The sequence below is a fragment of the Symphalangus syndactylus genome, chromosome 16, assembly GCF_028878055.3.
Source record: "Symphalangus syndactylus isolate Jambi chromosome 16, NHGRI_mSymSyn1-v2.1_pri, whole genome shotgun sequence".
Classification (NCBI taxonomy): Eukaryota; Metazoa; Chordata; class Mammalia; order Primates; family Hylobatidae; genus Symphalangus; species Symphalangus syndactylus.
This window is the reverse complement of record NC_072438.2, coordinates 10231763-10255478: the sequence shown is the minus strand read 5'-3', so window position 1 is coordinate 10255478 and position 23716 is coordinate 10231763. Positions and strand designations below refer to the sequence as shown.

Here is a 23716-nt window from a genome sequence, read left to right as displayed (position 1 = left end):
GAGATGGAGTCTTGTTATGTTGCCTGTAGGCTGTTCTCAGAACTCCTGGGCTCAAGTGATTCTCCCACCTTGGCCTCCCAAAGTGCTGGGATTGCAGGTGTGAGCCACTGTGCCTGGCCTGTGCCTGTTTCTTAATTGGCAGAGTATGTGCAGTAAAATGTATACAACAGGATCTTGGAGGTACCTGACATGCCATTCTTTAATGTTTTACACGTTACTATTATTTTTAAATAAGCTATTATTTTGAGTTCATTGTGGGTTCCCACGTGGCTGTGAGAAAAGATGCAGATCTTTTATATTTTAGACCCTTGCCTGGTTTCCCCAGTGGTGATGGTCGGGATGCCGACCCTGGTGCAGGTGAGGCTGTGGAAGGCTCCATCCCCGTAGGGAGCCCTCGTGCCACCTCTCACAGCCACACCATTGCCTTACCCTCTGGAAACCTCTAGTCTTTGCTCTGTCTGTGATTTTGTCATTCGAAGGATGCTGTGTAAGGGGAAGTGCAGAATTCTTCAGGTGATTGTGTGTCAGTAGCTTGTTTCCCGTGGCGAGACTCCTCTGTGTGAGTGTGCGCGGCTTGCCCAGCCAGCCACCTGTGGAAGGACATCTGGGCTGTTTCCTGTTTTGGCTACTACAGATAAAACTGCTGTGACACTTGCGTATAGGTTTTTGTGTGAATATACGTTTTCATTTCTGGGATAAATGTTTAAGAATGCAGTTGCTGGTTCATGTGTGGTAATTATGTGTTTAGTTTGTTAGAAAACTGCCAGATTGTTTTTTATTTTTTTTTTATTTTTTTTGAGACGGAGTCTCGCTCTGTCGCCCAGGCTGGAGTGCAGTGGCGCCATCTCAGCTCACTGCAAGCTCCGCCTCCCAGGTTCACGCCATTCTCCTGCCTCAGCCTCCCAAGTAGCTGGGATTACAGGCGCCTGCCACTACGCCCAGCTAATTTTTCTGTATTTTTAGTAGAGACGGGGTTTCACCTGTTAGCCAGGATGGTCTCGATGTCCTGACCTCGTGATCCGCCTGCCTCGGCCTCCCAAAGTGCTGGGATTACAGGCGTGAGCCACCGCGCCCGGCCGAAAACTGCCAGATTGTTTTCTTGAGTGGCCATACATTCCCACCAGCAATGTAGGAGCATATCAGCCTGGTTAGGCTGCCGTAACAAAATACTCCAGACTGAGTGGGGGAGCAGTAGAAATTCACTCTCGCAGTTCTGGAGGCTTGAAGGCCAAGAGCAAGATGCTGTCAGTGCTGATTCCAGGAGAGGCCTCTTTTGCTGGTTTGCAGATGCTGCCTTTTTTTTTTTTTTTTTTTTTTTTTTTTTTTGGAGACGGAGTCTCGCTTTGTCACCCAGGCTGGAGTGCAATGGTGCAATCTCGGCTTGCTGCAACCTCCGCCTCCTGGGTTCAAGCAGTTCTCCTGTCTCAGTGTCCCGAGTAGCTGGGACTACAGGCACCCACCACCATGCTCCGCTGATTTTTGTATTTTTAGTAGAGACGGGGTTTCACCATGTTTCCCAGGTTGGTCTCAAACTCATGACCTCAGGTGATCCGCCCACCTCAGCCTCCAAAAGTGCTGGGATCACAGGCCTGAGTCACCACACCTGGCCAATGCTTCCTTTTTGCTGAGGGGATGCTGACATCTCTGGTGTGTCTTCGTCTTATAAAGACACCAGTCCTATTGGATTAGGGCCCCACTCGTATGAACTTATTTGTCCTGTACTTCAGGGCCGGTCTCTGCATAGTGTCATCCCAGGCTTCCGCAGACGCATTTTGGGGGCAAACAGTTCAGTCTGTAACAGTGAGTTTCTCTTTATACTCACCAGCATTTGGCTGCGTTGTTTTTACTGTGATCATTGTGATACATGTGTAGCGATACCTCCTTGTGGTTTTTCTTTGCATTTTCCCGATAGCTTGGGAGTGCTTCTTTGCCATCTGCATATCTTCAGGGGTGAAAAGTCTGTCATGTCTTTTGCCCACTTCCTAGTTATGTCTTTTTGACCAAGTTTTGAGTGTTCTTTATTGTAGACATGGGGTTTTCAAGTATCTGTTCCTAGTCTGCAGCTTGTCTTTTCGTCCCCTAAACAGGATCTTTTTGGAAGCAAACTCAGACCAGTGAATTAAAAAACAAACAAAACGGGGTCTGTTGCAGATCCAAAGTTTTTCATTGTGAAGTCTGATTTATTTTTCCTTTTCGAATCACGCCTTGTCACAGCTAAGGATTCTTAGCTCTTTATCTTGAAGATTTGTCTCCTGTGTTTTTCTGAAAGTTTTAAACCTTCACAGTTGTACATTTATGTCCGTGTTTATTTTGGTGAATTACTGTATGTGGCTGACATTTACGTGAAGCTCATTGTCTGGCACCATTTGTGGATCTCCCATGGAGTTGCTTCTGTGCCTCTGTCAGAAATCATCTGGATGGGCTGGGCGCGGTGGCTCAGGCCTGTAATCTCGGCACTTTGGGAGGCCAAGGCACCTGAAGCCAGGAGTTCAAGACCAACCTGGGCAACATGGTGAAACCCCGTCTCTACTAAAAATGCAAAAATTAGCCGGGCTTGGTGACGTACATCTGTAGTCCCAGCTACTGGGGAGGCTGAGGCAAGAGAATCGCTTGAACCTGGGAGGCGGAAGCTGCAGTCAACTGAGATTGTGCCACTGCACTCCAGCCTGGGTGACAGAGCCAGACTCTGTCTCAAAAAAAAAAAAAAAAGAAAAAAAGAAAAAGAAATCACCTGGATTGATTTGTGTGGCTGTTTCTGCGATTTTCTTTCCATTCCAGTTGTCTTTGTATCTGTTCCTCTGCCAATACCACACAGCCTTGATTAATTTAGCCGTGTAGTAAGTCCTGAGATCAAGTCCAGGTATTACTGTCTTTAAAAATTATGAAATATTTTAAAATGCAGAAAAATAGAGTAACATAACAAACACCTGTGTCCTCCTATCCAGAATAAATGTTAACCTTTTAACAAAATAGTAGCTGGGGCCGGGCATGGTGGCTCACACCTGTAATCCCAGCACTTTGGGAGGCCGAGGCAGGGGGATCACGAGGTTAGGAGATCGAGACCATCCTGGCCAACACGGTGAAACCCCGTCTCTACTAAAAATGCAAAAATTAGCCAGGCACGGTGGCGGGCACCTGTAGTCCCAGCTACTTGGGAGGCTGAGGCAGGAGAATCGCTTGAACCCGGGAGGCGGAGGTTGCAGTGAGCCGAGATCGCGCCATTGCACTCCAGCCTGAGCAACAGAGCAAGACTCCATCTCAAAAAAAAAAAAAAAAATTGACTCTAAACCTTTTTCACAATTTTGATAGAGTAATGTCACAATATTTGTGGAGTTCTGTGATCTCCTTCCTGGTGGCGTTTTCACCACCAGGAGTTTCGTGCACATCCTTCCTGCTTATCTTCCTTATGCTTTCCCTGCACTGTGTGTGATACTGCCTTAAAGATGTTAAAAGTAACATCAGTGACGCTGTGTTTTTTTGTTGTTGGTTTTTTGGTTTTTTTTTTTTTTTTTTTTTTTTGAGATGGAGTCTTGCTCTGTCACCCAGGCTGGAGTGCAGTGGCGCGATCTCAGCTCACTGCAACCTCCGCCTCCCGGGTTCAAGCGATTCTCCTGCCTCAGCCTCCCGAGTAGCTGGGACTACAAGCATCCGCCACCGTGCCGGGCTATTTTTTTGTATTTTTAGTAAAGACAGGGTTTCACTGTGTTAGCCAGGATGGTCTCGATCTCCTGACCTTGTGATCCGCCTGCCTCAGCCTCCCAAAGTGCTGAGATTACAGGCCTGAGCCACTGCACCTGGCCTGTTTTTGTTTTTTAAGACAAGATCTTGCTCTGTCATCCAGGTTGGAGCACAGTGGCTTCATCATAGCTCACTGCAGCCTCAAACTCCTGGGTTCAAGTGATCCTCCTGCCTCAGCCTCCCTAAGCATTGGGATTACAGGCGTGAGCCACCGTGCCCAGCCCTTAGTATACACTTTTAGTCAGGCACCACTTAGTTGCTGGATGTCGATGTAAACAATGTGGAGGAAACTTGTGTTTCATGGTGTTTGTAGTCTAGCTGAGACAGATGGTAAACAGGTATCCGAGTGTGTGATATAATGTTAGATATCAGAAAGTGTCAGGAAGAAGGAACAAGTTCATAAAGAGTGGCTGGGATGGGCAGGTGCATTAGGGAAGGCATTGCAGAAGCAGTGAGGAGCAGCTCCTGAGGGACACAAGGGAGCAAGCCAGGAGGTGCCCAGGGTCAGGGGGCCCCTTCCAGGCCTGTGGTATGTGGGAAGGCCCTGGGCAGGAATGGGCCTCCTGCATTTGAGGAAGCGCAGTTGTGTCAATGTTGTGGCTTGGAACCAAGCGGGGGGTGCGGCTGGAGGGGAGGAGGCTGGGTAGGCACCCAGAAGACCTGTGGTCCTGCTAAGGCCATGTGGCACTGAGGCCTTTCGAGCCTTCTGTCTTTCCAGTCATGGCATCTGAAGATGAGAGGAGTTTTAGTTCCTCCTTTTTTTCATGTTTAATATATTTTTTAATTGACAGATAAAATTGATGTCTTTGTCATGTACACTATGATGTTTTGAAGTATATATGCATCGTGGAATGACCACATCTAGCTAGTTAACACATGTACTGCGTCAGAGTTGTCAGTTTTAGGGCATTTTTCAGAATGTAATCTGTCGTTACTAACTGTATAGTCACCATGTGGTACAGTGGATCTCTTGAGCTTATTCTTCCTAGCTAACTGAAGTTTTGTATCTTTTGTTAGTGTTTCCTTTTTGATCTTTATGCCTGTTATTAATTTTCCTAGCTTTCTTGCATTAACTAGGATCTGCAGTAAAATGTTGGCTAACAGTGCTGAGAGCAGACATCTTGCCTTGTTCCTGATCTTAGCAAGAAAACACGATTAAGTCTTATATTAGATGTCAGTTTTTTGTAGTTGTCATTTCTAAATTTTGTTGGTGATCCAGTATTCCCTATTCTGCTAATGTTGTTTACTACAGTGATTGATTTTGTTAATGTTACACCAACCTTGCATTCCTGGGATGAATACCACCTGGTCATGACGTAGTATCCTTACTATGTTTCGCTGGAATCAATTTGCCAGTATTTTCTTGAGGATTTTTTGTGTCTATGGTAATGAGTGATCTCTTTCCTTAATTTGGTCTTTATACCCTTCTTTGGTTAGTGTTATGCTAACCTCAAGAAATGGGCTGGGAACTCTTCTCCTCTGTCTAGTGAAAGACTTTATAAGCTTGTTGTGGTTTCCTCCTTAAGTGTTTGATGTAATTTAGCAGTGGAGCCATCTGTTTTCTATTTTCTATTTCATGGCTTTCCATTTACTTCTTTTCATCTGTGTTTTTCCTCACAGATTTATTTATTATTTATTTTAACAGTTGTGTTGAGATAAAAATGAGATATACAGGCTGCATGTTTTAAATGTTTCGGCACATGTCATGCATGTATGTGTGTGTCACACACTGTATCTGCCACACTAATCAAGGCAGCAAGCATGTGCGTCGGCGCCACGGTCTCCCTCCTCCCCGCGGTAACCCTTCGTCCTGCTTTCCTGTTCCCATCCCAGGAAACCACTGATTGGCCTTCTGTTACTGTAGATTCGTTTGCATTTTCTAGAGTTTTCTGTACACAAACTGTGTGTATGTATATACTCTCTTTTCTTGGCCTGGCTTCTGTTACTTGGCATACTGCCTTTTCATGTGTTATTCATGTTGTTGCGTGTAACAGCAGTTTCCTCCTTTTTATTGCTAGGTAGTGTTACAGGTGTGGGTAATTCGTTCATTCACCTGTTGATGGGCATTTGGGTTCTTTCCATTTTTAGGCTATTGTACATGAAGCTGCTGTGTACAAGTCTTTGTACGCACATGTGCCTTCATTTTTCTTGGGTAAATACACAGCAGTGTAATGTCAGGGCTGTATTGTTGATTTGTTAACCTTTTTAAGAAATCGCCAAAATGTTTTCCAGAGTGATTGTACCATTTTCCAGTTCCAAAACTGTGCGTAAGCATTCCGGTCGCTCCACATCCTTGGCGACGCTTGGTCTGGGCGGCCTTTAAATGTTAGGTATTCTGGTATGTGTGGAGTCCTATCTTAGCGGTTTAAGTTTGTGTTTCTCTCATGGGCAGTGGTGGGACACATTGTGTACTTGTCACAAGTATATCTTTGGTGATGTGTCTATTCATATCTTTTACACATTAAAAATTTTGTTGTTTTCTGGGCGTGACGACTCACACCTGTAGTCCCAGCACTTCAGGAGGCTTCATCCCCGGAATTTAAGACCCGCCTGGGCAACTCGGTGAAACCTCGTCTCTACAAAAAAATAAAAAAATTAGCCGGGTGTGGGGACGCATGCCTGTAGTCCCAGCTTCTTGGGAAGCTGCGGTGGGAGGGTCACTTGAGCCCAGAGGTCGAGGCAGTGGGTTGCAATAGAGCCACTGTACTCCATCCTGGTGACAGAGTAGGACCCTGTCTCAGAAGAAAAAAAAATCGTTGTTACTTGGATTTTTAAAATATTTTCTCGATAGAAGTCCTTTATTAGGTATATGATTTGCAAAGCCTAGTAGTGATTTATCTTTTCATCCTCTGACCAGTTTTCAAAAAGCAGAAATTCCTGAAGTCCATTTATCATTGTTTTTCTTTTGTGGGTCCTGCTTTTGTGCTTATATCTGAAAAATCTCTGCCTAACCTTGGGCATGTGGAAGCACAGTTGGTTTTTGTATGTTGCTCTTATATCCAACAACCGTCCTGAATGCGTTTATTAGTTACGGTAGCTTTTCTTTTGTAAATTTCACCAGATTTTCTACATAGATAATCATGTCACCTGCAGATAAAAATATTTTTACTCCTTTTTTCATCTGGATGCCTTTTATTTCTTTTTCTTGACTGATGGCACCGGCGAGAACTTCCTCACAGTGTCGCCCATCAGTGGTGAGAACAAGGATCCCTGCCTCCTTCCTGATCTCAGGGGAGGATTCGACTTTGCACCACGAAATGCAGTGTTCCTGTTGGTCTCTCACAGATGCCATCTATCAGGCTGGGGAGGTTTCTTTCTGTTCCTAGTTTGCTGAGAGTTTTCAATTTCATGATGTAGTTTTTCCACTGCAGAAAGCTAAAAGAAAACTAAGCAAATTAGACCCCAAAACAATAGAATTAAATTGATTTTCAGATGTTAAACCAACTCTGCTCCTGATGTCTTGTTGGGCTTGGTTTGCTGTTTTGTGAGGAATTCTTGGGTCCACATTCGTGAGTGATGTTGGTGTGTATTCTCTTTTATGTCTTTTCCTCTTTTGGGCGTCGGGGAAGGAGGTCTCCTCTCTTGTTCTGGGTATTGGTGATCTGTCCTGTCTCTCTGGATCGGTCTGTCTAGAATTTATCAGTATCGTTGGTCTTTGGAGAAATGCTTGTGGTTTTGTTTTTCCTTCTGTTGACCTTTGTTCTTAGGTTATTCCTGTCTGTCTCTGGAGTAGAGCAAGTGAACGGCAGTGGTGTATGCGCTGGGGCCGCGCACGCTGGGGCTGAGTGTGGGGGGCCATGTACACTGGGGCTGAGTGCGGGGGGCCGTGTACGCTGGGGCTGTGTGTGTGTGGGGGGGCGTGTACGCTGGGGCTGTGTGTGGGGGGGGGGGCGTGTACGCTGGGGCTGTGTGTGTGTGGGGTGCCGTATACGCTAGGGCTGTGTGTGGGGTCTTGTACGCTGGGGCTGAGTGCAGGGGGCCGTGTACGCTGGAGCTGTGTGTGTTGGGGGCCGTGTACGCTGGGGCTGAGTGCGGGGGGCCGTGTACGCTGGGGCTGTGTGTGTGTGGGAGGGCGTGTACGCTGGGGCTGTGTGTGTGGGGCCGTGTACGCTGGGGCTGTGTGTGTGGGGCCATGCACACTGGGGCTGTGTGTGTTGGGGGCCGTGTACGCTGGGGCTGTGTGTGGGGGGGGCCGTGCACGCTGGGGCTGTGTGTGTGGGGGGCCGTGCACGCTGGGGCTGTGTGTGTGGGGGGCCCTGTATGCTGGAGCTGTGTGTGTGGGGCCGTGCACGCTGGAGCTGTGTATGTGGGGCCGTGCACGCTGGGGCTGTGTGTGTGGGGGGCCCTGTATGCTGGAGCTGTGTGTGTGGGGCCGTGCATGCTGGGGCTGTGTGTGTGTGGGGCTGTGCATGCTGGAGCTGTGTGTGTGGGGCTGTGCACGCTGGGGCTGTGTGTGGGGGGCCCTGTATGCTGGAGCTGTGTGTGTGGGGCCATGCACGCCGGGGCTGTGTGTGTGGGGGGCCGTGTATGCTGGGGCTGTGTGTGTGGGGGGCCGTGTATGCTGGGGCTGTGTGTGTGTGGGGCTGTGCATGCTGGAGCTGTGTGTGTGGGGCTGTGCACGCTGGGGCTGTGTGTGGGGGGCCCTGTATGCTGGAGCTGTGTGTGTGGGGCCATGCACGCCGGGGCTGTGTGTGTGGGGGGCCGTGTATGCTGGGGCTGTGTGTGTGGGGGGCCGTGTATGCTGGGGCTGTGTGTGTGGGGGGCCGTGTATGCTGGGGCTGTGTGTGTGGGGCTGTGTGCGCTGGAGCTGTGTGTGTCGGAGGGGCCGTGCACGCTGGGGCTGTGTGTGTGGGGGCAGGTATACTGGGGCCGTGTTTGTGTGGGGAGTGTACGCTGGGGCCATTATGTTTTGTAGAAAACTGCTGGCCACAGCCACAAACCAATTTGTATTTTACTTAGTGAAGGTATTTTTAAAGCCTGATATGTTAAATAAAATCATAGCATTGAACTGACAAGTCTTTTTAATTTTCAGGTGGGTTTGCATTTGTGTATGAAGCTCAAGATATGGGGAGTGGCAGAGAGTATGCATTAAAGGTAACGAACCATTTAACGCCTTCTCTGGATTTCTGATGTATGTAAAGGGACTCTCTGGTGACAGTGTTTTCAGGGATGCATCCCTGTTACTTACTTTGTTTCCTTTTACAGCCTGGACATACTTGTGCCTTTTGCTTCTGCTGAAGCTCAATGGCCTTGGGCACTGCAGGAGCCTGGGTCCCCGGCTTTGGGCTTCACACTACTGTGGCCCTGCCTGCCCTGTGGCGGGGGCTGTGCTAGGGGGTGACCTCACGGTGGGGTCACGCCCTCTTGGCCTCCATGTGCCAAAATAAGGGCTCTATGAATACAAGGAGTTTAAAAGCTGCTTGTAAAAAATGTGTGTTGCTAGCATGTCTGTAAATAGGGGTCACTGTGGGAGGGTCTGTACTGTGCGGTTTTGTCCTGAGACGTAAGAAGGCCCCATTTGCTGTCACCACGCTGGGCACCAGGGCGGCCCCGCCTTTGAGAGTGGGCACGAGTGGGCCTGTTGTGGTCTGCACGCCCCCATGTCTGCAGAGCGTCTCTGCTCTTCCTTCTTGTCTGTCTCATTTCACTCTGGCCTGTTTGGAGGAAAGGCTCCTGTTTTTGCCTTTTCTTGTGTCCTTGGATCACAAAGATCTTTTGAGGGTCTTGAACCCCCAGCACGTTTTTACAGGGGTCAAAGGTGGAAACACACGGAATGGGGGGAGCTGTATTAGACGCATTGCATTGTTCTCTTGCGTGATGCGTCGGGTGGAGTAGGAAGGTCAACTTACTTTCATCTTTTGTGTGTGCTGTTTCCTGATACAGAGGCTATTATCCAATGAAGAGGAAAAGAACAGAGCCATCATTCAAGAAGTTTGTTTCATGGTATCCTTTTCCTGGAACCAGGAGCCAGCACGGTGGCTTTGGCAGGCACAGGCCTGCATCAAGCTGTGACCGCCAGTGGCCAAGAGGCTACTCTGTGACATTGTCTTTCATGTGTTAAAATCGGCTTTTTGCTTTACCAAACTTAGCTGTAGGCGACTTCTAGTAAGAAGCAGTTTTTTCTGTGTTTTCACTGCCAGGGTAGTAGTAAAAGATTCAGAAGTGTTGGGAATGGAGTTGTACCTGCCCAAGAGGTCTCCGTGCCCAGTGGACGGGCTGGTTACCACAGGGGGCCCTTGCCCAGCCCGGCCCCCTCAGCTCCTCCGGAGACCTGGCTCCCACAGGCCCCGATGTGGCTTCTCCTCAGCCGCCCCTCTCGTCCCTTCTCAGGCTGTCCAAGCATGACTGGGCGGGGCATCTCCCGGCGCTGATGGAAGATCTGGGGGCTGCACTCGCTGTCCACTGCCACGTGCCCCACCTGAGCCTGGAGTCTTCAGCCCTGGCTGCCCTCAGACTCTGCCTCTCTTTCCTGTCCTAGCTCTGTTCACTCGGAGAGCCCGCTGGCTGCCTGAGTGTGGGTTCAGGTGGACACGGCCACTCCGCAGCCTCCCTGCGCACAGCCCCCTGAGGGCCCTGCCTCCTCTTGCCGGGCGCGGGACGGACTTCGGTGTCGCTGTGGTCAGGTGTGTGTGGCCGGCACGCCTGCCTTTGTCCCTGCCCTCTCCTGCGGCTCCTCCTGCCTCCGTCTGCCTTTCTCTTGGTCGTCCACTGCTCTCTCCCTCATCTTCCGCTCTGATGCCTAAAATTGTAAGGGGGTTCAATCCAAGTATTCTGACTTCAGTGTGTTAATATTGTATACATTTATTTTTAAGTGCACAGAACTGTGGACATGGTTATGTACGTTCTCCTTTAACAAGACAACTGCAGAAAAAGCTTTCCGGCCACCCGAACATTGTCCAGTTTTGTTCTGCAGCATCTATAGGAAAAGAGGAGTCGGACACGGGGCAGGCTGAGTTCCTCTTGCTCACAGAGCTCTGTAAAGGTAACGTCCTGTGAAGGCCGGCTTGTTGCCATCTAACCCAGCAGAGGCCGGCTTGATGCCTCCTAACCCAGCTGCATGGCTGTGAAACATGCCCAGCATCTTCTCTCAAGCTATGTTGGTCTTAGCGGGAAGCGCGGGCAGCTGTCTGACAGTAATTCTGTGAGAGGCCCACGCTGATGCCCAGTGAGCTTCCCACCGTCTGAGTGGGCCGCCTGCGTTGTCTCCTTGCAGAGCTGCGGGCAGCCAGAGAGCCGGGCTCCCATCCTGCCTGTCTCCAGTGGCAGCACGGGGCGGAGCGTGGTGGCCTTCTGTGAGCGGTCTGTTGAGCAGGGTGGAGGAGCGTCTGTCCTTCTCAGGGCTCTGGGGTCCCAGCGGGGCGGAGCGTGGTGGCCTTCTGTGAGTGGTGTTGAGCAGGGTGGAGGAGTGCTGCTGTCCGTCCTTGTCAGGGGCTCTGGGGTCCCGGCGAGGAGAGGGGAGGCCGCAGCAGTGGACAACTCCAGGTCCCTCTGTGGGTGCCCGACCTTATCAGGGTTGAGCCCAGGAAGATGGCACAACGACTCTGTGGTCCGTTGGTCAGGACAGGAAGAGAGGCCGGTGGGTTGGGTGGTGCCTTTGGAGAGTTCTAGGGGTGGAGTGGTCTGTGTGAGTGACTGCGGGGGATGTCGTGTTGGTGTCACTGGAGCCCACGCTGACTGGCTGGAGACCTGGCCTGACCCTGCTGAGCCTCAGGCTGTGTCTGCAATGGGGAAACAAGACCTGTGCCTTGGAGGGCGGCTCCACCCCCAGCCCTGCCTCCTGCCAATGCCCTCCAGAGCTCCTGTGCCAGGTGGCGAGGGGAAGTCGAGCACTCGGGGAGGCCTCAGAGCTGCGACCTGGCTGGCGAGGGGGTGGTAACACTAGGGGCTCCCCTGCGTCTGTGCCCCAGGCAGGGAGAGGGGAGAGGAGAGGCTGGGAGCAGCAGGGGAGACTGAGGCAGGGAGCCCCACAGAAGGAAGCCTGTGGGGAGGGCACCTGTAGCCGCGTGAGAGCTGTCGTCCACAAGCCAGCCCCTGATCAGCAGCCAGGAGGAGCTGTTCCCGCAGGCTGGCTGGCGCAGGCCTGAGGGGACAGGTAGGGGTGGGGCAGCAGGTTAGCAGAGAGGGCGGCGGTGGGGGGGGTGTGTGTCCAGAAATGGAGGGTGAGCAAGGGGGTTCTGAGCTGAGGGGGGACCCCTGCACTGAGCAGGGCCCTGAGCGTCGTGGAAGGGGCCCTGTGCTTAGTGGAGGGGGCACTGCGCTTAGTGGGGTGGGGGCATCCTGTGCTTTGTCGGGGGCCTGCATTTAGTTGGGGGGGCCCTGAGCTTAATGGAGGGAGGACTGCACTTAGCGGGGCCTCTGTACTGCTGAGGGTAGGTGTCCCTGTGCTGAGTTGGGGGAGCCCTGTGCTGAGTGAGGGAAGGTGGACTGTGGGGTGTAAGCTGCTTGGATGTAGCGGCTGCACCTGTCAGTGCCCTGTCAGGCAGGGTCTCCTCTCCGCAGCTGTGCCTGGGAGGAGCTGGGTGAGACCTGACTGCCTGCGGGCCCCTGGCTCTGCCCGTGTTCCTCTGCCTGGGAGCCCCACCTGGCCCTTCCTTGATGCCACACCTGGCAGCTGGCCCAGGCCCCTCTGTGGCCCTCCAGTGCCTGTTGCCAGGGTTGTCCTGACGTGGGTGGCAGATGAGTGCTCGACGTGGCCGAGAAGTCTCGGGGGTGGGGGGTGGTCAGAGCCGCCTGTGGGCTGAGAAGATGCTGCCAGGTAGCCCCAGTTCTTCAGCTGACACTGTAGGGATGTGCCGCTCGTGTTTCTCAGCATTGTGTTCTGAAACGTCAAACCTGCGGGAAACTTGAAGGCAGCACAAGGGGCGTCCACTGTCCACTTCCTGCTCATGGAGTTCCCCAGACTTGAGCATGTCCCACGGCGGCTTTCCCTCTCTCCATTCTAACCATTTAAAAATAAGTTGCAGACATCAAGGCCAGAAAGTCTCATAACCCTATACAGCCTGAGAGAAATTCCTTGACGACCACTGGTGTTTGTGACCCTGAGAAGATCCTCGCGATTTGGTGAGGCTGTGCTGTGTGGTCCGTGCTGGAACCTTCCCATCCCTGACACGTCGCTCCCGGCCCCTCCCGTGCGTCCTTGCAGTCCATGCTGGGCTGTCTCTCCCATCCCTGACACGTCGCTCCCAGCCCTTCCCATGCATGTACCAGTGCCTCGTCAAGGCTCCTGTGTGTGGTCAGTTGAGGTGTCTGTCAGTCAGTCTCTTTGATGTTCATGGCACTTTTTTCTCTGGATGTCCCTGGACTCTGACAGCAGCTCCTGGGCTGCGCTTCTAGGGCCTCCCACAGAGCTGGGAGGTGCTGAAACCAGTGGGATGCAAATTCGTCAGGAGCACACGTCACGCTGTGGGGCCTCCCGCTCGTGGTGTTACTTGTCAGTTTTCATTATAAAAGAATACATCCTGATTGACAAAATACAGATAACACAGAGTTAGGCCAGATGTGGTGGCTCACGCCTGTAATCCCAGCACTTTGGGAGGCCGAGGCGGGTGGATCACTTGAGGTCAGGAGTTTGAGACTAGCCTGGCCAACATGGCTAAACCCCATCTCTTTTGTATTGTAAAAATACAAAAATTAGCCAGGCATGGTAGTGGGGGCCTGTAATCCCAGCTACTCGGGAAGCTAAGGCAGGACAGTTGCCTGAACCCGGGAGGCGGAGGTTGCAGTGAGCCGAGACTGTGTCTCAAAAAAAAAAAAAAAAAACCAACAACAACCCAGAGTTTGATGGGTGCTTATAATAATGGAATTTTACTTTATATACTTTTCCTTTTAAAAAAATTTACCGTATCAGGCATATTTTTTTGGAGACAGGGTCTTGCTCTGTTGCCCAAGCTGGAGTGCAGTGGTTCATAGCTCACTGTAGCTTCAAACTCCTGGGCTCAAGCAGTCCTCCCGCCTTAGCCTCTGGAGTAGCTGGGACTTCAGGCGTGCACCACCATGCCCAGCTAATTTTAAAGAGTAAATTTTTCTTAGAGACAGAGTCTCACCACGTTGCCAGGCTGGTCTTGAATGCATGAGCTCAAGCAACACCTGTAGCTCTGGGATTACAGATGTTGGCCCCTGTGCCTGGCTAAGTTTTGTATTTTTTGTACTTTTGTAGAGATGGTGTCTTGCTGTGTTGCCCAGGCTGGTGTTGAACTCCTGGGCTCAAGTGATCCTCCCACCAAGGCCTCCTGAGGCGCTGGGATCGCTGGCGAGAGCACCTGCTCTGGCCTCTTTCCGCGCAGTGCAGTCACCTCGTTCCACCCAGAAGGCTGCTTGGTTTTCCTGCGTCTTCTGTTTGAGGCCTGCGGGCTTCCTCCTGGAGCTGCAGCCTGCCTGCTGTGTGAGCCTCGCCCCACCCTCTGCCCAGCACACTTGGGGCAACTTGGACAAAGGCCAGACGGGCTTCCTGTTGGTCTGGTGATGGATGTTTTGCTGATTATGTCCCTTGCTCGTCATTTCGGAGATCAGAAAGCCTTTGCAAGGGGTAAATCTTGGCTCTAGACATCCCGGCTTTGGAAGGCGTGAGCAGGATGGGTGTGAGAACTGAAGCTCCTTGGTGTCCAGTGCGTCCCCAGGAGAGTGTGCATAAGGGAGTGGCGGGGATGGGGCCGGAGCCAGCGGCTCATCGCTGCCCCTGCGTGGGGTGGCGTGCGAAGGAGAGGGGCCGGGCCCAGCCCCTCAAGTCATAAATACATGAGGCAAACTAACACATGTGCGCCAGCTCACTCCTGGGGACTGCCTGTCTGGAGCAGCATGTGCGGCTGAGAGCTGAGCCGCAGGGCTCTGTGGATGGCACAGCTGTGCCAGGGGAGAGCTGCGGCATCTCTGAGAAGCGGGAGGGACGTGGGCTCCCCCGTGCAGCTGCAGGTTCAGGGCTCACTGGAGGAGGCCTGGAGGTCGGGCTCCGGGGATGTACCTGGCCCCTCCTGTGAGGCAACCCCTCCAATGCCCTTTGAGGGAAGAGCCACGTACCCGTTCCCCACTTAGCCACATACAGAATTTTTACTTTTAAAAACCCCATTTATTCTCACTGAGAATGAGGCACTGAACAGGGAGGCCAGTTAGCACTGAAACGGACTTGCCCATCCATGATGCTGGAGCCAGCGTAGGGGGCAAGTCACCCCCGCTCTGACTCCCCGGGCCTGGCCTCAGCCTCTCCTAGGTCTGTTCCTCTCCTTCTGAGCACCCCGTTCCTCCTGTGGGTGCCCCTCATTTTTCCTGAGAGCCCCCGTTTCTCCGAGGGTCAGCACAAAACTTTCGAGGGAGCTGTGGTGGGGGCTGTGAGGGCTTTCACCTGGGCTTGAGGGCCAGAGCCGGCAGAGCTGGGGGAGTGGGAGGGCCCCTCAGCTGGGTGCAAGTGGGGGCATTGCTGGGCTGTGCTGGGGGTCTGAGCTGTGGCAGGTCCCGACCGGCTCTCACACCATGCCTTCGTTGTCAGTGGAATTGAGTCGGCTACACGCTCTGCTGTGTGCAGGCACCAGGGACTCAGTGACTCGCCAGACACAGCTGATCCATGCCTATGCCAGATGGTTGGGTGGCTCAAAGAGCCAGGGAGTGAATGAGTCCCAGGAGAAGGGTGCACGTTTAGGTGGTGTGGACAGAGTTAGTTCCTTGGGAAGTGAGCGGAAGGGGCGGTCTGGGAGGCATCCTGGCCGCAGAAGCAGCGTGTGAGGGGTCCTGAGGCAGGGAGGAAGGGAGGCCAGTGTGGCTGGGGGCACGAGCTCTGGCAGCGTGGAGGAGACCCTGGGTGTGGGTTGCATGGGTGGTGGTGCTGGCCTTGGCTCTGGGGCTGCAGGGGTGGTGGCCTTCAGGGGTGTGGAGTGGGATGAGCAGAGGGTGACGGTGGCTGCTCTGTACAGAGCAGAGGCAGGAGCACAGGGCTGAAAAGATGGGGCACAAGATGCAGAGGCCCCAGGGATGAGGCCACACGTGGACTATGGCCAACTGAAATGGGCAAGACCCAGGGTAAGATCAGGGTAGGAGCAGGATGGGTTGGGTCTGCACGTCTGTGGGGGCTGCATAGGGGTGCTGGGGTGACTGGCAGTGTGAATGCTCCGGTCCCCAGCAGGTCCTCAGCCCTGTGTGCCGCCCCGGCCCCACATCCCTGGTTTCCGGGTTGGGCCAGGGCTAGGGTGCCCGGAAGGTGCCAGCCACGGCAGGACGGGCTCCCTGGGGTGTGGGCCACGTGCAGGCACTGAGACTGTATGAATGTGAGATGATCATTTGTCATCTTATGGGTTTGAGCACTTGTGTATTTGTAGTCATTTCTCTTTGTATCCATGTTAATGACATGCCTGGCTTGGTTGCCAGGACACAGATGTGGTTCTCAGGTTAACGGCTCGCCAGCTCGGCTGCTGGGACGCCGACGTGGTTGTTGCTTCGGTGGTGCTTGGGCATCTTGCCCCCTGGCCTCTGCTCTGTGTGTGACTTGACTGTGGGGCTGCCCCAGGCCCACCCCTGCCACTGGGTGGTGGTCCCACACACGGGGCTGAGGTGGGCATCCTCAAACCTGCAGCCCTTTCTGCAGCAGCTGAAGGAAGGAAAGACGGGAGCGGCACTCAGGGTGGGCTTGACTGGGACTGGCTGGAAAAGGCAGCGTGGCCCAGTGTGGTGGAGTCCGTAACGTGGCCTGGGGTTTGGTGGAGTCCGTAGCATGGCCTGGGGCGTGGCAGAGTTCGAAGCGTGGCGTGGCATCTGTACTGTGGCCCAGCGTGGCAGAGTCCATAGCATGGCCTGGGGCATGGCAGAGTCTGAAGCGTGGCCCGGTGTGGCGGAGTCCGTAATGTGGCCTGGGGTGTGGTGGAGTCTGTAGCGTGGCCTGGGATGTGGCAGAGTCCATAGTGTGGCCTGGGGCATGGCAGAGTCCACAGTGTGGCCTGGCGTGGTGGAGTCCCTAGCGTGGCGCAGCATGGCAGAGTCTGTAGCGTGGCCTGGGGCCAGGGAGGGCAGAGCACTGATAGCTCCACGGTGATGTAGTTAACAGTAGAGGGTGGTGACTGCAAGTTGTCCAGGTTCTTGGCGTTTTGAACAAACTGGACAAAACACCCAGCGAAACAGAGAAAGAATGAAGCAACAAAAGAACGAAAGTGGGAATTTATTGAAAACGAAAGTACACTCCACAGTGTGGGAGTGGCCCGAGCAGCGGCTCAAGGGCCTGGATGCAGAATCTTCTGGGGTCCAAATACCCGTTAGAGTTTCCCACTGGCCACTTCGTGCTCACCTTATGTAAACGAAGTGGTAGCCCGCCATCAGCCTAATGGTTGCAGAAGGCAGCCAGCCAGAAGGTCACACTGCTGTGCAAACATCTGATTGGTTACGAAAAGCAATCGGAAGCCAGGGTGAAGTTACAGAGTTGCAAACGAAGACAAGATCTGCAGTCAGGCAGTTTCCCATCCGCCAGGAGAAAAGGTCAAAGGGAGTCACTTCTGGTCGTTTTGTTACTTAGGTGTGGAAAGTTAGGGTTTTCCTTTCCATTTAGTTCTGGGAAGTCCGTGTGAAACAGCCTTAGGTTCCCTGTCTCCAGACGCTGTTCTCTTGCCTCCATGTAAGTTTCATTCTCTTTTAGGGCAGCTGGTGGAATTTTTGAAGAAAATGGAATCTCGAGGTCCCCTGTCGTGTGACACGGTTCTGAAGATCTTCTACCAGACGTGCCGCGCCGTGCAGCACATGCACCGGCAGAAGCCGCCCATCATCCACAGGGACCTCAAGGTAGCGGCTCCCTCCACACACGGCTGCCGAGGCCTCTGTGTGCGGGTCCCGCTCGGTTAGGAGCTGCCCGTCATCCACAGGGACCTCAAGGTAGTGGCTCCCTCCACACGCGGCTCACAGCCTCTGTGGGGGGGCCCCGCTCGGTTAGGATGCAGGGGTGAGAGCAGGTGAGGCTGCACCATCTCACCTAGAAGATGTGTGTGAGCCTCTCAACAGTGGAAGCGGATCTTCCAGAAACGTTGCCTTTCCAGCCCTGAAGAAAATTAGCGTCTGTCTCACAGGCCTTTGCTGACAGAGATCCCGGGATGGCCCCGTCTCCCTGCTGGGGGCCTTCACTCCCAGTGGGGGGTGCTCACAGCCTGGAGCTTCCGTCTGCAATTCCAGGTGCCCATGCTGGATGCTTGCTCACTCCAGTTTCCGTGGGGAGCTGCGGACAAGGGTGCCCACCAGTGGTGTCACTTCAGGACCCCATTCCTGCTCACCCCACACTCCTTCCTCAGTCCCGTGGTGTCAGTTCAGGCCCCCATTCCCGCTCACCCCACACTCCTTCCTCAGTCCCCTCTTGGTGTCAGTTCAGGCCCCCATTCCTGCTCACCCCACACTCCTTCCTCAGCCCCCCAGTGGTGTTGGCCCAGGCCCCCAACTCCTGATCACCCCGTGCCCCTTCCTCGGCCCCTGGGCAGTCCTGGACCCCACAGTGTCTCCCTGGTTCGGCCTCTTGGAGCCGGGAGGAAGCCTGGCACTCCTGTGCCTGGCCCTGTCTCAGGCACTGGGGTTGGGGCCTGGACCCCTTACCTGCTCAGCTTGAGGGGAGCTCCCTGCACTTCCTGACTGTCCCCCCACTGCACCTCCCATTCCATTCACGGGCAGACTCCCCTGCCCATCTCTCCTGTCACCACGGGTTTCTCCGAGGCGTGGCATCCCAGGGTTGGCGTGATGTGGGCATGAGCCACTGGCTGCATGTAAAAGGGCCGCCCTGCCCACCACACCACCACACAGGTGCTTCTAGACCGGGGCTGGGCCCGTGCTCCATCCCTGCCCACCACACCACTACACAGGTGCTTCTAGACCGGGGCTGGGCCCACGCTCCATCCCTGCCCACCACACCACCACACAGGTGCTTCTGGGCCGGGGCTGGGCCCGTGCTCCATGCTGCTGCTGGCACTGCACGGTTTCCATGTGACGTGGCTTCTTCCCACAGCCCCACAGAGGACACTCCCACCCCGTGGGCTGTCCATGCCCTGAGCTGCCTGTGTTTATTTTGGCTGGCCTGAGGGGGACTATAGTCTGATGGGTTGTGATTTTGCCTTTTCCTGATATTAATGAAGTTGAATGTTTGTTATAGTCATTTGGGTCTTGCTCTTCAGTAAACTTCCTTTTGTTTCTTGCCTTTTTAAAAGATTTTCCACTGGCTTGTGTGTTTGGTTCATTGGAGCAGCTTGTGTGTTCAGTTCATTGGAGCAGCTTGTGTGTTCTCATAATCTGCTAAATGTTGCTTGTGCTGCCGGCGTCTTCTGGTTTGTGGCCCAGTTTTCATTCCTGCTGTTGTGTTTTTTAAAAAATCCAGGACTTTGTGAGGCTTCTCCGGTATCTGTGAAGCCTGTGCCTGGCCTGTCCACGGTGGCCCTCATCCTCCTTGCTGAGGCTTTTGCTGAAGAGGTTTTTGGGGTTTGTTTGTTTGTTTGTTTGTTTGAGTCAGAGTCTGGCTCTGCAGCCCAGGCTGGAGTGCAGCGGCACTAACAGGGCTCACTGCTGCCTTGGCCGACTTGGCCCAGGTGATCTCCCACCTGAGCCTCCTGAGTAGCTGGGACCACAGGCGCACACCACGCCTGCCTAATTTTTGTATTTTCAGTAGAGATGGGGTTTTGCTGTGTTGCCCAAGCTGGTCTGGAACTCCTGAGCTCTAGTAATCCACCCGCCTCAGCCTCTGAAAGTGCTGGGATTCCAGGCGTGAGCCACTGCTCCCAGCCTGCCGAAGAGTTTTAAAGCCTTATCACTCCCAGATACTTTTGTCCGTGTCTCTGGGGACGTGAGGACATTTCTGTTTTTTTTTTTTAGGCGGAGTCTCGCTGTGTCGCCCAGGCTGGAGTGCAGTGGCACGATCTCGGCTTACTGCAGCCTCTGCCTCCTGGGTTCCAGCGATTCTCCTGCCTCAGCCTTCTGGGTAGCTGGGATTACAGGCGTATGCCACCATGCCCGGCTAATTTTTGTAATTTTAGTAGAGACAGGGTTTCACCATGTTGCCCAGGCTGGTCTCGAACTCCTGACCTCAAGTGATCCTCCTGCCTCGGCCTCCCACGGTGCTGGGATTACAGGCATGAGCCACCACGCCCGGCCAGGACATTTTTTATGTGGTTTCAACACCATTATCCGCAGTGAGGTGGGAGGAACCGAGCCTTGTCTCTTGCCCTCCTGTTCTCAGCCTTCCCTGGTTTTCCCAAAGCGTGGCTTCTCTCAGACCTCCCTAATCGGGAGCGGCGCCTCTGGCCATGGCTTGTGGAGGACGCCCTGCTCTGACCTTGGCTTCCCGCCACTGCTCAGGCCGAGGGGACGAGGGGGCCAGTGAGGCCCCAGCCCCGTGACGTCTCTCGTGGAGCACAGAGCTGTGTTTCAGGTCCTGCTCCCAGCACCCACCCCAGCTGCTCCTCCAGCTGCTGAAATCTACCTGGCCTGTGTCCAGAGGTTTCGTTCACCTGGAATTGGCCTTGTGTGACCTAAGGTGGGAGCTGTATCCTTGTGTCTACCTGGCCCTGCACCCAGTGCATCAGCTCATGTCTGCCCATGCAGCCACCTAGGCCTCACCTCCTCTCCAGCGTCTGCTCGTGGGTCCTAGGAGGCCCCAGAGCCCCGCAGCTCTCCACGTGTGCCCTGGGTGAGGGATCCAAGGCTGTGGCTCTCCATGTGTGCCCCGGGTGGGGGATCCAAGGCTGTGGCTCTCCACGTGTGCCCCTCCACGTGTGCCCTGGGTGGGGGATCCAAGGCTATGGCTCTCCACGTGTGCCCCGGGTGAGGGATCCAAGGCTGTGGCTCTCCACGTGTGCCCCGGGTGGGGGATCCAAGGCTATGGCTCTCCACGTGTGCCCCGGGTGGGGGATCCAAGGCTGTGGCTCTCCACGTGTGCCCCGGGTGAGGGATCCAAGGCTATGGCTCTCCACGTGTGCCCCGGGTGGGGGATCCAAGGCTATGGCTCTCCACGTGTGCCCCGGGTGGGGGATCCAAGCCCGTGGCTCTCCACGTGTGCCCTGGGTGAGGGATCCAAGGCTGTGGCTCTCCACGTGTGCCCTGGGTGAGGGATCCAAGGCTGTGGCTCTCCACGTGTGCCCCGGGTGGGGGATCCAAGGCTGTGGCTCTCCACGTGTGCCCCGGGTGGGGGATCCAAGGCCGTGGCTCTCCACGTGTGCCCTAGGTGGGGGTGCCCAAGCTGTGGGTGCCCAGGCTGAGCTGTTCTTACTGCACAGGCTCATTCTGCCTCAGCCTGCCTCAGCCCACCCAGGGCCAAGGCTCTGGCAGGCGGCTTCCCTCTGTGTTTCTCAGGTTAGGGCTGCCTTTTCTCTACTTGGCTGTACACCCCTACTTTATAGCACAGGTGTCTTCATGTAGATTTTGAAAATGTGTAAATGTGGCCTTTTTCGTTTGTCCCCTGAACTCAGAGGGCCTAGAATGCCAGGGTGTAAGGTGGCCAACTGGACAGATGCCCCATGGCACAAGCCTGTGGGCACCGCCATGGAGCCTGCTCCTGAGTCCCAGGCCCTTTCGCTCGTGCTCCTTCCTTTCCTCCCTCCCTCTCTTCCTTCTGTTTCTTCTTTCCTTGTATTTTCCTTTTCTAAAAGTACATTCTGCCCAGCACACAGGGTTGCTTTTGAGGGAAGCTTCTTCAAGGTTGTGAGCAAGACCCCTGGTTTCCAGAAACTCGTGTGCCTGAGGCCCCGTTCTGACAGAAGGGGCTGTGGGGCTCCAGGAGGGGCCGGTCCTGCCCGTGGAAGGTGCTGTTTGCTGTCTGGGTGATTGTTTTTGAGGAGTCTCTGAGTGGTGGATTTTCTCACGGCACTGAGACCCTCCTGGTTCGCGTTTTTGAAGTGTGATGGGTGGTGTAGCGGGGCTTGAGTGTCTGTTTTAAGGAGAACAGAAACAGAAGGGTTGAAATTGGTGAAGAATCAGTGTTTGTGAGCCAGGCCTGCACTTCACAGCACTGGTCTTTGCTGCTGCTCCACAGCGACGTGGCGGGAGCCCAGGCCAGCACTGCAGCCCGCGGGTGTTCACCTGTGGCCTCCGCTGCAGGAGTCTGGACGGCTGTTTGCGGAGGGGCAGGCAGCACATGCGGCCCCACTCGCCTGCCCCGTGCGTCATCCTGCTGTGCGCACAGCTTCGTCTCTGTTGGCTGTTGAATGGGAATGGGCACATGCGAGGGGACGGGGGCACTCCTGGGCCTTCAGTGGCCGCGTGCCACTGCGTCTCCCTGCTGTGTGCTCTGCTTCCGAGCCAGGGTCACTGATCTGTTCTCCTCTGGGCGTCCTGTGAGTGGAGCCTCACCCCACGCTCTGCATCTGATTTTCTTGCTCAGCCCTGTGGTTCAGAGGCCCCGGTCCTGTGTGTGGCCCACATCTCCTCGGGGGCCAGTGGTGGCCTTAGGCTTCACTGGGTTTCTCTGGTCGGCCGTGGGTGGCATGTGTGTCCGTTTCTTTCCCTTGTTTATGGTGAGCCATCCTGTCTGCACCATGTGGACAGCCTGTTCAGCTTGCTGGTCCGCGGAGCAGGTGTCCTCTCTCGGACTGGGGTCTGCAGGGCACTGTGGTTGGAGAGCGTCTGCATCTAACCCTGGGCGTCCCCTTGCACTCTTGGATGCCACGGCTCTGCACTTTGCCGGCCTGGGGCATGGCGGGTGCTGCTCCCTCAGCCTGTCCTGGGCGCCCATGGCCTTAGTTTGCATTTTTCTCCAGTCGACACGAGGCTGGCTCGTCAGAACTTGGGCTTCCTCTGGGAAAGTACCTGCCTTTCCCCGACCTGCCTTCCTCTCGCTGCCTGTGGGAGCCCGCGCTGACCGCGTGTGTGCCGAGCACCTTCCGTCTATGGCTGGCGTGCTGCCCTCTCGGAGCCGTGTGCTGGCATTGTTCTCCCTCTCCAGAGGGACGCCCGTGCTGGCCGTCCCGCCACGTATGTGCTGTCTGTCTTGTTGAAGAAGCCCCTCCTTCCCTGTCTCAGAAGGAGCTCCATCTGGGCCGTCTTCCGAAAGATCTGTGGTTTGCCTTAGTGTTGGGGCTGAGGCTTCCTTGATTGTGTGAGCTGGGGGCAAGGCTTTCTCCTTTTGTTCCACTTGGATGCCTGCTGCTGGCAGCTGTTTTGCCATGGCTCTGCCATTAAGATGGGTGTCGTGTGGGGTGCGAGCACTGTGGGGCTGAGTCACTGTGTTGCCGCCTTGTCGTGCATGCAGCCTCTGGTGTCCGTGGCTTCTCAGTAGCACTCACCCGATTCCCTGTTGGGCCCGAGCTCCCATGCCCTGTTATCAGAGCTGCACCAGAAGGTGTAATGTGGGCTTCACAATTGTGTGGCCGTTTCTGGTTCTTCGTGTCTCTGTATACTTTTTTTTTTTTTTTTGAGTCGGAATTTTGCCCTGTCGCCCAGGCTGGAGTACGGCGGCATGATCTCGGTTTACTGCAGCCTCCGCCTCCCAAGTTCAAGTGATTCTCCTGCCTCAGCCTCCCGAGTAGCTGGGATTACAGGCACCCGCCACCATGCCCGGCTAATTTTTGTATTTTTTAGTAGAGACGAGGTTTTACCATGTTGGTCAGGCGTGTCTCGAACTCTTGACCTCAGGTGATCCGCCCGCCATGGCCTCCCAAAGTGCTAGGATTACAGGCGTGAGCCACCGCGCCCGGCCTGTGTGCCCCATTATTCACTGGGTTATCTTTCTTTGATTTATGGGTGGTTTTTAATTTTCTGCTTTTTATTTTTCTGAATTACACATATTACATTTGATCAGAAGTAATTTAAGACATCTTTGAGGAAGGCTCCTTTGCTGACCTCTGTGAAATCCCTCAGCCCCTCGGGGCTCGCTTCTCAGGCCGGCCCACCCGCCAGAGCCCCTCTGCCTAGGCCTGGAGCAGCCCTGGCACCCCGAGCTGCTGGGGCAGAGCTGGCCGTGTCCGCAGGTGTGAGGTGCTGCAGGCATCCAGCAGCCGTGGCCCTGGGCTAGTGCTGTCTGTGAAGGGCCCTGGCTGTGTCCCACACCCGT

The 23716-nt window shown here is 54.4% G+C and overlaps 1 protein-coding gene and 1 long non-coding RNA gene across 27 annotated transcripts in view; both read left to right on the top strand.

Annotated features, from left to right (window-relative positions):
* The window catches only part of GAK (cyclin G associated kinase), an 82335-nt gene that overhangs the window by 7663 nt on the left and 50956 nt on the right, over positions 1-23716 (top strand). For 15 of the 26 annotated variants that reach the window (XM_055245960.2, XM_055245958.2, XM_063619347.1 and 12 more), the window contains exons 2-5: positions 8771-8832; positions 9622-9681; positions 10606-10720; positions 17345-17487. In XM_055245960.2, the coding sequence (XP_055101935.1) occupies positions 8771-8832; positions 9622-9681; positions 10606-10720; positions 17345-17487 (380 nt within the window). Of the gene's footprint in view, positions 1-8770; positions 8833-9621; positions 9682-9891; positions 10362-10550; positions 10721-17344; positions 17488-17638; positions 17872-23716 lie in introns of those variants that run through there. The other 11 variants (XM_063619341.1, XM_063619348.1, XM_063619346.1 and 8 more) reach the window with 6 other exon arrangements.
* LOC134732709 (uncharacterized) lies at positions 17883-18900 on the top strand. The gene is made up of 2 exons (XR_010116134.1): positions 17883-18486; positions 18546-18900. It is a non-coding gene; the product is annotated as an uncharacterized lncRNA (long non-coding RNA).